This window comes from Lethenteron reissneri, chromosome 60 (assembly GCF_015708825.2).
Source record: "Lethenteron reissneri isolate LAM-NWPU_2019-01 chromosome 60, ASM1570882v1, whole genome shotgun sequence".
Lineage (NCBI taxonomy): Eukaryota > Metazoa > Chordata > Hyperoartia > Petromyzontiformes > Petromyzontidae > Lethenteron > Lethenteron reissneri.
Window position 1 is genome coordinate 2,151,246 of NC_083838.1, and position 12,610 is coordinate 2,163,855.

At 47.4% G+C, this 12,610-nt stretch overlaps 1 protein-coding gene across 1 annotated transcript in view; it reads left to right on the forward strand.

Annotated features, from left to right (window-relative positions):
• The first annotated feature begins 1,677 nt into the window (after positions 1-1,677).
• Positions 1,678-12,610, forward strand: part of LOC133357905 (translin-associated factor X-interacting protein 1-like) — a 29,841-nt gene continuing 18,908 nt past the window's right edge. The window contains exons 1-6 of the mRNA XM_061576079.1: positions 1,678-1,883; positions 3,798-3,873; positions 5,036-5,221; positions 6,657-6,731; positions 7,628-7,721; positions 8,756-8,952. Of these exons, the coding sequence (XP_061432063.1) occupies positions 1,852-1,883; positions 3,798-3,873; positions 5,036-5,221; positions 6,657-6,731; positions 7,628-7,721; positions 8,756-8,952 (660 nt within the window). The 5' untranslated portion in view covers positions 1,678-1,851. The remainder of the gene's footprint in view (positions 1,884-3,797; positions 3,874-5,035; positions 5,222-6,656; positions 6,732-7,627; positions 7,722-8,755; positions 8,953-12,610) is intronic.

The following is a 12,610-nucleotide window of genomic DNA, read 5'->3' on the forward strand; positions in this document are numbered from 1 at the left end:
TCAGGGTCGGGATCGAACCCACGACCTCCTGTACACCAGGCGAGGTAGTTAACATCTCCTAGCCACCGTGATGATGATGAGAGAGAGACGCAAACTCCAAATATACAGCAGCAGGCATCAGGAGGCGTCAGCATGGGTTACTTTCCTGTAGACAGAATGGCTCATTGAGCCACCTGGTCTCTTTTTGATGAGGACATCCAAGAAAGGTAGCGTGCCATCCATTTCTACCTCCATGCTGAATTTGATGGCTGGGTGTATGGATTCTAGATTTGAAGCTTTCGTGACTGCAAAGATTCATATTCTTAGGTTTTTTCGGTAAAGTCACGTAGGTAAAAAAATTTAATTCAAATTAATATAAAAAAATCACGACGTTTCGGAGGCAACACAAGCTTCCGTCTTGCTGTGACAGTTTCACCTGAAGACGGAAGCTTGTGTTGCCTCCGAAACGTCGTGATTTTTATTTTTTATTTTGTATTAATTTTAATTTCATTTTTTTAACTTGGCGTGGCTGGCCACGCCAAGTCACCGCAACGACAATGACGACATACTCTTAGTTCTTTCGGTAAAGTCACGTAGGTAAAAAATGAAATTAAAATTAATAAAAAATAAAAAAATAAAAATCACGACGTTTCGGAGGCAACACAAGCTTCCGTCTTCAGGTGGATCCGTCCACCGGGAAGACGGAAGCTTGTGTTGCCTCCGAAACGTCGTGATTTTTATTTTATTTTTATTTTACTTTTATTAATTAAAATGTTTTACCTACGTGACTTTACCGAAAAAACCTAAGAATATGGGTGTATGGAATTGATGTGGTTGAGGTGCATGCTTAGGGGCCGTCGTCCATAAATGACGTCACGTGATTTTGGACGATTTTTGACCCCTCCCCTCTCGTCACACGGCGTCACAAAAAGTCAGACCCCCCCCTCAAATATGACGTCACAAAGCTCTGCCCCCCCCCCCAAAAAAAAAAACTATATTTAAATTTTAAAAATAAAAATGCTTCAAATCGCTTTAAACTATTGTCATTGTAGTGCGTAGCTAATGTGGCGCTGCACTCTGATGTTGTAGGAGTGTTGTTATAACAATTAGTGTTGTTATAACAATTCTATATTTTTTATTTAAAGCTTTCGTGACTGCAGGGATGCATATTCTTGGTTCACACCTGATGATGATTGCTTGTGTTGCAGTCGAAACGTCGTGAGAATTTTTATTTATTTATATTAATATATTTTTTATTATTTCCCTTCTACGTGACTTTACCGAAAGAACCAAGAATATAATTCTATATTTATTTAAAGTTGCGCATTTTGATGTGACGTCACATTTATCAAACACCCCCCCCAGGTGCGTGACGTCATTTATGGACGGCCCCATAAGCGCCTTGCAACAGGCGGTGCATGTCCACTCCGCCTTGTACCAATCCGTGGTAGCTGCCCTTTGTACTGCCTGTGTGAATTAAATTGCGTTAACTCACGCACGAAGCGCCGGGCATACTCTGCGTACTTTTTAAAACGTAGCAAACGAGCAGATGTTTTTTTTTTACTGCAAAATAAAATTTTAACAGAATTTATTTGACACAAATGTCACCCTTATTGACCGAATTCAACTGGCAATAAAATAGACACCCCACTCTGGGGGTCCTTTCAAACGGTAACCATAGCAACGATGCAAACTGGTAACCCTAGCAACCGGCGTAAACAGTCGTTGTTGACGTGGACTGTATAGCGGGTGTAGTCTAATCGATTTTCAAAGCGATTTTTATTTACCACAATCATTGGATGTGTTGCTGTTGTTGTTGTTATTGTCTCATATCAACGTGAGCTCGTTGTGTGCGGGGTGACGCAAGTTGCCATGCCCGGCGGTCGCGGGACATCGATCCCCAGGTGAGGCATCCTCACCTCACCCCACAATTATATTGGGACAATGAAGTTAAAAAAAAAGTGATTAAGTTAGAAAAATATGAAGAAGTAAAAAAAAGAGTAAGTCAGAAAAAGATGAATAAGTAAAAAAAAAGATTAAGAAAAATATTAATTAAAAATTTGTATACGTAAAAAAAGATTCAGTAAAAATATTAAGTTAAAAAATAAAGTTAAAAAAAATCAAATGTTCCGATAGTGAACGTCACACTGACCCCCACCACCTCCACCACCCTCTATATAAACTCTCCTTGACGTCTTCAACGAATTCCGCGTTTCAAAATGCATCCATGAATAACACGCAGGATTTCGCGCGACAAATTGTTATTCTTTCGATTTAAAGCTTTCGTGACTGCAGGGATTCATCTTCTTGGTTCTTTCGGTAAAGTCACGTAGAATGGAAATAATAAAATAATAAAATAAAACATTATAAAATAATTCTCACGACGTTTCGGCCACAACGCAAGCAGCCGTCCTCAGGTGAAGAACAGGTCTGTCGGGGAGACAGCGTCTCCGAAAGAACCAAGAAGATAAATTGTTATTCATCGTAACAAACCTGTCAACGCCTTATCAGTGCCCTTACCTTATTACAGACCAATTTAAGACCGTATTGGTCACCCCGTGCCCTTATACATCTCAAAGTTCATCTTACAAAGTCCCAGTAAAAGGGAGAAACACAAAAATAGACACAAATGTTGTTTTTTTGCCTGTATTGAAATCGCTGTACGCCGTATGGACCTGAAACACTGAATTTCCCTTGTACAAGCATACAGCAAAACCGTGTGGGTTGCCGCGTATGCTACTACACACTACTCTACTATACATGACACTATACACTACACTATACACTACTATACATTACACTATACACTACACTATACACTACACTATACACTACACTATACACTACTATACATTACACTATACACTACTATACATTACACTATACACTACACTATACACTACTCTACTATACATTACACTATACACTACCCTGCTATACACTACTATACACTACACTATACACTACTCTACTATACATTACACTATACACTACTATACACTACACTATACACTACTCTACTATACATTACACTATACACTACACTATATACTACACTATACACTACCCTACTATACATTACACTACTATACACTACACTGTAAACTGCTATATACTACACTATACACTACACTACTACATACCTGTCAACCCCTAATGAGTAACCTTATCTTATTACAGACCAATTTAAGACCGTATTGGTCACCCCGTGCCCTTATCAATCTCAAAGTTCATCCTACAAAGTCCCATCACAAGGGAGAAACACAAACAAATAGACAAACACATGTTTTAAAATCTTGATTTGAAGCTATCGTGACAGCAGGAATCCATACTCTTTGGTTCTTTCGGTAAAGTCACGTGGGTATAAAATAAAATAAATCACGACGTTTCGGGCGCAACACAAGCGTCCGTCATCAGGTGGGAAAGCTGTCTTTCCGACAGCCCTGTTCTTCACCTGAGGACGGCTGCTTGCGTTGTGGCCGAAACGTCGTGAGAATTGTATTTTATTATGTTTTATTTTTATTATTTTATTATTTCCCTTATACGTGACTTTACCGAAAGATGATGATAGCATCATTATTCCATCTCGGTGTTCCATAGCGACTTTGTACATTCTGGGAGCCCAGTTGCAGGGCGGCACCTTTACGTTTTTACTGTGTGAAACCGGTGTCTGTGTGTGTTTGTGTATTGTGTTTGTTGTCATAACGTTCTGACCCCATGCCCCTACTGGACATCTTTTAAAAAAGATCTTTACAGCTCATGGGATTCCACCGGTATAAATATTATTATTCTGATTGTGAATGCACGCGTGTGTTTAGTGGTGTGAAGCCGTTGAATTGCTACCAGCTTTCGGGTGCAGTGTCTCATCAGCTGCCTCCAAAAGACTTCATCGAGGTCAGTAGGATTTGGGATGAGCATGCAATTAACCCGTTCCGATGACGTAATTGTTCGTGGACGTCGTCAGTTTTTTCATCCAAGTCCGTTCCAATGACGTACGTGTACATCATCAAAATGAAACTGGAAGAAAAACTAAAATAAAATAACGTTCAATTTAAACCTTTCGTGACTGCAGGGATTCATCTTCTTGGTTCTTTCGGTAAAGTCACGTAGAAGGGAAATAATAAAATAATAAAAATAACACATAATAAAATAATTCTCACGACGTTTCGGCCACAACGCAAGCAGCTTGGTGGTGTTCATTCAGACGCTGTCTTCCCGACAGACCCGTTCTTCACCTGAGGACGGCTGCTTGCGTTGTGGCCGAAACGTCGTGAGAATTATTTTATTATGTGTTATTTTTATTATTTTATTATTTCCCTTCTACGTGACTTTACCGAAAGAACCAAGAAGAGAAAAAAAACGTTATCGGTATCGAGGCTCCCACAAGGCCACGCGGGAGGGCGTGTGGCACGGTGTTGGCGTCAGCCATCGTAGAGTGCGGCGGTCGTGTCGCTAGAGTTCTCTGCGGTGAGTAACAATGTCGTTAAAAACAACGGCGCTACTACACCTCTCTGAATAAAATTAACGCTGAGCCACTTGAGGTGAAAGGGACACCCACCCTGCAACTTTCACACGTCTCGGGACGGATAAAGGTTAAGTCCATTAATTCCGTTTTATGACTATACTCGACTAAATATTGTACTCTACGACTGTGCTAGTTTGAGGTTGATTACTCGCTGCTTGATAATAGGTTTTTTCCCCTTTTTTCTGGCAACAAAACAGGTGTTAAGATTGTGATTTAAAGCTTTCGTGACTGCAGGGATTCATATTCTTGGTTCTTTCGGTAAAGTCACGTAGAAGGGAAACAATACAATAATAAAAAATATAAAGCAATAAAATTCTCACTACGTTTCGACTGCAACAAGCAATCATCATCAGGTGTGAAATCCACAGCAAGTGGCGTTTTTTTTCTTAACGTCAGCACCACGGACAGCGATTTGGCAGTTGGTCAGATTTGGAAATCAGCACCCTGAAATTAGTCTAAAACAGCTGCAAAAGTCCAAGCCAGAAAAAATGTGTTTTTTGTTGTTGACCAGTGAATCATTCTCCACCACAGCCACTGGTGGGCTCCGCTCAGCTGTCCGTGTGGCCAGCGGGCCCTCTGGCCGTTTCGCCCCAGGCACCGGGCCCCTCCGAGTGTTCCCGGGGCCTCCGCAGGCCTCAAGGGACCCCCTACCCGCCGGCCTCGCGCCCCACTGCAAAGCCACGCTTCCTGCAGCAGTTGGAGGCCGGCCTCAGGCAGGTGGGTGGCCGTGGTGGCGAGCAAGAGGGGACCTCTCCGCCAGCCGTTCGAAGTCTCTTCTCCGACCCGTCGTAGTCTCTTCTGCGGACGTTTCGAGAGCTGACCGCGAGGGCTTTCATTCCCTCCTGGTCCACGCACAGTTCCCCTGCGCGGGTTAACTGCCCAGCAAGTGGCTTATTGCGGGGAAAATGTATCGCAGACGGATACTCTAAATGCACGTTTGTTTCTCAATGTGGAGGGGAAAACAAACGGAGGAACCCCGTGGGGGAAAATATTCACGTGACCACGGGGAGAACGTGCAAACTGCAAATATACAGGCGTCAGGGTCGGGATCGAACCCATGACCTCCTGACATGAAGGGAGCTCTATCAATAACAAATTATACTGGTAGGAACCCACTGGTTGCACCAGCCCATAGGGGATTATTGTGTCCGTCCGTCCGTCCATCGTGCAGGGAGGGGCTGGGTGGGGAGGGAGGGGCTGGGTGGGGAGGGGAGGGTGGGGAGGGGCTGGGTGGGGAGGGTGGGGAGGGGCTAGGTGGGGAGGGGCTGGGTGGGGCTGGGTGGGGCTGGGTGGGGGGTGGGAGGGTGGGGCTGGGTGGGGAGGGAATGGTCACCCCGTGGTGCCCTTATAAAACTCAATGTTTAACTTACTCATGCCGGCTTGTGCCCGCCCTCACAGTCGGGCATATTTGCGGAATACACCACGCCGTCGTTGACCCTGGCCATTGACCGAGCAACCCAACGTTCCTACCAGCTACCTCCGCAGGAATGTGTTTATTATTGTCTCAAGACGCTGTGCAGAAACAGTGGCCACATCGTTTTGTATCATCCAAACTGTTCAACCATCACATTAAGGAAACTAAAACTAAGCTATTTATTTTATTACGCAAGGCCCATTGAGCTATATAGCTCTTTTTCAGAAGCGACCTGGCCACAAATGATAGCCCAACGAAGTGACTTAGCAAGTGGAAATTTGTAGTTGCAGCAAAATACTGTAAACACGTGTTTCTAAAATGTGGAGGGAAAAACCGGTTTGACCCAGAGAAAAATCCATGCGAGCACGGGGAGAACACGCAAACTCCAAATATGCAGGCGTCAGGGTCGAACCTGCGACATTGCAGGTCACAACAACGCACTCACTCATCCACTTACTCACCAACCAACTCACCCACCCACCTAATCACTGGGTGGGAGGGTGGATGGGCAGGTGGGTAGGTAATATTGGTAGGTGAGTGGTTGGATAGGCACGATCGTAGGAGGGTGGGTCGATGAATGGTTAGGTAGGTAGGTGGGTGGTTCCATGGGAAGGTCATTCATCCGATCAGTTAGTTACCCAGTGACAATACAAACACAGACGTGGGCTAATGGCAATAACTACTGTGAATAATTAATGTAATTTCGCATTTGTATGTTTGCGAATGATAATCTTACAGGAGCTGGGAACACTCAGATCATTGAACCCAGACTCACAGAACCTGGATTTGGCTGCACAGGAGGTTAGACTCCAGGTATTGTATACCACTCCAATTGTATAATCCATTCACTCATTTCGCAACCTTGCCATGCAGTCGTCCAATCACCCATTCAGTCTTTCATTAAATTAAGTCATCCATTTATTAATTCACCAACTCAATCACTCAATCATTCATTCATTCATCTGGTCATGAAGTCATCCAGGCATCCAGTCTTGCAGTCATTCACGAAATCATCCATTCAATCAGTCATTCGTGCATCTAGTCATCCACTTGGTCATTTATTCACCCATCTAGTTAATTACCCAGCCACTCATTTATCAATTAATTCATCCTTCAATTCAGTCACCGAGGCATCAGTAATTAATTCATTGAGTAATTCCATCAGCAACTTACTCTATTGCTCTTTCAGGCACCTCGCAATCTTGCTATTAGTTAATCTTTGTTCATCAATGAATGTTATTACAGTAGTTATGCTGATACAGTTGTATTGTTGTATGTATATTCTTGGTTCTTTCGGTAAAGTCACGTAGAAGGGGAACAATAAAATAATAAAAATATAAAACAATAAAATTCTCACGACGTTTCGATTGCAACACAAGCAATCATCATCAGGTGTGAAAACCACAGCAATAAAATTTGAAATTTGGAAATTTTCTTGCTGTGGTTTTCACACCTGATGATGATTGCTTGCTTGTGTTGCAATCGAAACGTTGTGAGAATTTAATTGTTTTATATTTTTATTATTTTATTGTTTCTCTTCTACGTGACTTTACCGAAAGAACCAAGCATATGAATCCCTGCAGTCACGAAAGCTTTAAAACAAAATGTTGTACTATATTGAACTTATTTTACACAGTACGTAGCCAACCATGCTAATCTTGCCGGCAGTGTGACAGTAAAGTTGGTGTCTCCTGTACGATCGTTTGCAGGCCTTTCGAGAGGCGTTCAATTGCATCATCGAAAACTTCACAACCTACAAGCCACTGCTGGCAGCGATCAAGTGCGAATACGAAGCCACGTTAGGTACGGAGTAGTCGCGATGTCCAGCATAGACAAAGATCCCCCGTATAGCCTGAACAGACTGTTGGGGCAAGTGCTGTTGAGCGTGCACTTATGATGGCCGACACGGCACATGAGAGGGTGGGTGGCCAGTGCCACGCTAGGCTGCCTTTGTCTCCCTGGTGGCAGTATTTACCCATCGCACCAGGTACTCTATTCATTTGAGGCCGAGTCGACCTAGGGGAGGCCCAGGACTCAGATAATCCTCCCTGGTGTTGATTGTGAGCGGGAACCGGACTCGGGTCACCGGGTTTGTAGCGCCGTGCGCTAAACGCTGCACCACTGCTCCCCACACACACAAATATGCGTGTGTGTGTATGTGCACACACACGCGTGTATGTGCACACGCGTGATTTTCTACTTGGAATCTGTGCTTAGCGAAAGCTCGTTGGCCGCTCATTGCAGAGGTCCGTGGAGTCAAATACCGCAGATGTATTCACCGTACACCTATGTGCCGTCTTCTTCAAAGTGGACATTAAAGATGTGTAGTGATAGGTTTTTACCCTTTAAACTGGTACAAAAACTGACACCTTTATACAAGGCATCATGTTTGCAATAACCACAGCACAAGCACTCAAATTGCAAACTAAAATAAACAACTCTGATAATGTTTTGTTTGCAATTTGACTGTTTGTGTTGTGGTTATTGCAAACATGATGCCTTGTATAAAGGTGTCAGTTTTTGTACCAGTTTCAAGGGTAAAAACCTATCACTATATTTTGCAACTGGTAAAGGAGGTTTCATAGTATTAAAGATGTGTGCCAGCTTTGTGGTTCAAATTCGAAAAAAACGCCACCGCAAACGACTCCATTGCAATTACACACTCGCGACATCTCCCCCTGTGAAAAATTGGCAGCAACCTCCTGAAAACATAGTCTCGAGGCTCAGCGAAGCTTTGCTGGCTAAACAACCGTCGCAATGTCACGATAACAATCGCAATGACATCGCGAAAGAACCCACGCGTCCCCCTCTCTCCGTGCCGCCACCACCGCCGCCAGGCCAACTGCGGGGCCGCGTGGCCCAGCTGGAGCCGCTGCGGGGGCTGCTCGTGGCGGAGAGCGAGCGGCGGGCGACTGAGGGGGTGGACGCGCACCGGGAGGAGAGCGACGCAGCCGCACGGCTACGCCGGGACAACCGCGAGCTGTTGCGACGCCTCCAGGAGGAGAGCGGGCGCACGGACGCGACACGGCTGCAGGTACCGGCGTTCGCACGTGCGCTCTTCGTCCCTCTCTCCCGGCGTCATGCGCGCGTTTCATTCACACGCACGTCCCCGTAGATCCCTCTGCTCTCTCGTTTACATCTCCAGCCGTTCGTTCTCGATTACAGCCCCTCTTCGTTGGCAGAGGGAAGAGGAATGCTGCGAACAGCAATGAGTGGAGTGCCGGTGTGAGTTAGCACAGTGGGGAGCCAAGGGTGGCACAGTCGGGTTTTTTACAATTGGGTTTAATTGTCTTTTTATATTTAACCCGATCGTCTGAGATTGGGAGAAATCCGGTTTAATTGGTTCTAATTGCAGAACTGCACTTTGCCAGCGGCCCGCCGGACACCGCGCCTGCTTCCGCCCATTTGCGCAATTGACGCCAATTTCTTATTGAGTGATTTCCATTTTCCAACAACGACGATGTCCAACAGCGGCGCCCGCACAGCTCTCAGCCCCGTCGTTGATGATGATAGCAGCGCCGTGTTGCCCGTCTCTGGTGGCGACGAGCTCATGTTGAATTTCGATTTAAAGCTTTCGTGACTGCAAGAGAATAAAGTTTAGATGGAAGCATATTATATTTTTTACGACGTAGAATTGTAATGTATTACTTACTGTTAGTAACTCAGCTTATTGTAGAGTATATTTAGTATACTGATGATATTATGTAGTTTATACTTTAGTTGTTTACGTGGTGGTTTTAGTTACTGCAGCTACATACTATTAACATTCCTTCCCTTTATTAATGCTACCCCTATCCCCTCCCTTTGATGCTGCTAATCCTGCACAATGCACGGGCATAAGTAGTACTAATCACATACCTGTGTAATAAAAGGACTCGAACACTTCTTTCTGTCTTCGTGTCTTTATTCAGGTTCACGTCTTTACCCACACGGCACTCTGTTATAACTCCTGTATTCGTAGCCCCCGGCTATTCACTGCTATTATAGCTTCCTCTCCCCTCTGACTCTCTGCTTCATCTACTGTAACCTCCTCCCTGCAGACTCGCTGCTACCCCTATGCAGACTCCCGCTGCTACCCCTATGTGCAGACCCTCTGGCTGTCACTGTATGCAGACCCGCTGCCCACTCTCTCTGTGCAGCCCCGCTGCTGACTGCAGCCTCCTCGCTGCTTCGGGTCGGTCACCGCTGGCCAACGGTGCCGATCCTCGCTCCCCCCGTGTTCGTGGCGATCTCGCCACACCCTGCTTCGCCCTTCGTGGCCTTCCTCTGTTCCTGGTTCCCCGTCACCCTCCTTGCTCTTCCGGTTCCCCTCCTTCTATACTCAACCCCTCTGACCCCCACGTGACCTAACTCCTCCCCCCCTGACGGCACCTCAGAAGGGCCGTTTACAACCGCATTACATCACCCTCCCCCCTAAAGAAAATCCAGCCGACCTCGGCTGAATTGCAACCTGAAAAGCAATGCGGGTGTAAAGGGCCAACACGCAAAAAGACACGAAGCATTGAAGACATTATAACAATAACACAACACAACACAATCTAACGAAACGTGAGGGATTTCGAGCGAGTACGGGTAGCCGGGCCGTCCCGGACGGTCGGCGGCCCACCCGCCGAGCGGGAACGTGGAAGGGTTTTAGGGGCGACGGGCGCAAGTTCTTCCGTCGCCATTGGAGGCCCGCCACTGTCCCGCTCGCGTCCAGAAACATCCCGTACTCGCGTCCGCGGAGGGATAGGAAGAGCTGCAGGTCCCGTGGGTTCTGCGGCTCCGGTCGGCGTCCCACAAGCGGAAGGTCCTCCTCCCTGCGGTGTCACGGCCGGCTTGTCTGTGAAGGGTACGACAGGCGCTCTCGCAAGGTCAGCAGACACAGGCAAGGGCGAGTCGGCAGCAACAGACCCCGGCAAGGCAACTTCGGGAGATGACGCATCCGGCCGTGGGGCAATGTATGGCTTCAACCGGGACGTGTGCACGAACCAACGCCGTGCACCAACCTGAACACGCGCCGACTGTGGGTTGGGAACCTCAATGAGGCGGACCGGACCCTGCCAAGGTCGATGTAATTTAGGAGATGTACCTGGCCGCACCTGTGGGCAATGAAGCCAGGCCAGGTCCCCCTTTTTCCAGGGACACTCCCCCTTTGAACGTCGGGCACACCGCTCATTCCTGGCCTGAGCCTTGGCAGTAGCCATGCGGGCATTTTCCCTCGCCTCAGCGACACGCCGAACGTTGTCCTTAATATACTCAGGAAGAGGCTTAACAGGCCCCCTCGCACCGGTTCCCAACTGGTCATGAATCGGCGGCACGTTCTCACGGCCGTACATAAGGAAAAACGGCGAGTATCCAGTAGCCGCGTGCGGCGTCATGCGATACGCCGAAAGCACCCCAGGGATATGCAAATCCCAATCAGATTGGTTTTCCCCGACTGTATGGCACAGCATGGCGGACAGAGTCCGATTCAACCGTTCCACCATACCATCCGTTTGCGGGTGGTAGGGGGACGTCCGTATCTTTTTAGTTCCAAGAGCCGCACACACCTCCCCCAACAATTTAGACGAAAAGTTACGTCCCTGATCCGTAAGGAGCCTCTCCGGAGCCCCTTTGTCCATTACATACCCAAATAGAAAGGCGTCAGTGATAGACGCCGCTGACTGGTCAGGCAAGGGCCAGGCCATCGGCCAGCGAGAGAGGTACTCCACCCCCACCAGTAAATACTTATTCCCTTTAGCTGATGGCGGAAAGGGTCCCAAAATATCTAACGCCACCAGCTCATTAACCCGAGATACTTTAATCGATTGTATCGGCGGAACATATGGATGTTTAGGCGGCTTACGGCGGGCACAATCGGGACACGCGCGAACGTGACCGACGACATCCGTCGTCATGCCGTGCCAATAATAGTCTCGTTGCAGCGTCAATAGGGTTTTCTGCACCCCCAGGTGTAAAAGCGTGTCACAGTGCAAAGATCTAATCAGCTCATAGCGCAATGACGCGGGCACAACGAGACGCCAGTGTTCCTGTATCCCTTCCCTCCACATCAGTAACCCATCTCGGAGAGCAGTTTCCGAATTACCACCCGCACCGACTTCCTTACCCGCCCTCTCCGTTCGTTTCCGTAACGACACCAAAGAATCGTCCAACATTTGCTCCCGAATCCACACAGACCTTGGAAGACGCAAAATCCCGTCAGCCGGTCCCCCTTCAACCGGTCCCGGTGTAAGCGGAGGTTCGAGAACATCCACTGCCCGCGCGACAGGCTGAGGGGGGGGCTGAGCCGGTCCACACCTATGCGTCCCCGACGCACACGCACAAGGGGATTGTTGCGGCAACCTGGACAGTGCGTCCGCGTTAGCGTGACGCACACCCTTCCGATGGTGAATTTGGAAGGAGAATTCTTGCAACGTGTCCAGCCATCTCGCCAATTGTCCGGATGGCTGGTCCATCTTAAGAGCGTACTGCAAGGCCGCATGGTCCGTTCGGACAATAAACGACCGACCGTACAGATACGGTCGAAATTGGCGGAGAAAATACACAATAGCCAAAAGTTCCCTGCGAGTGACGCAGTAACGAGTTTCCGCGGGAGACAAAACCCGACTCCCGTACGCCACCACACGCTCAACACCACCTTTTGACTGGGACAACACCGCCCCAATCCCGGTGTCACTCGCATCAGTATCCAGAATGAAGGGATGTTCAAA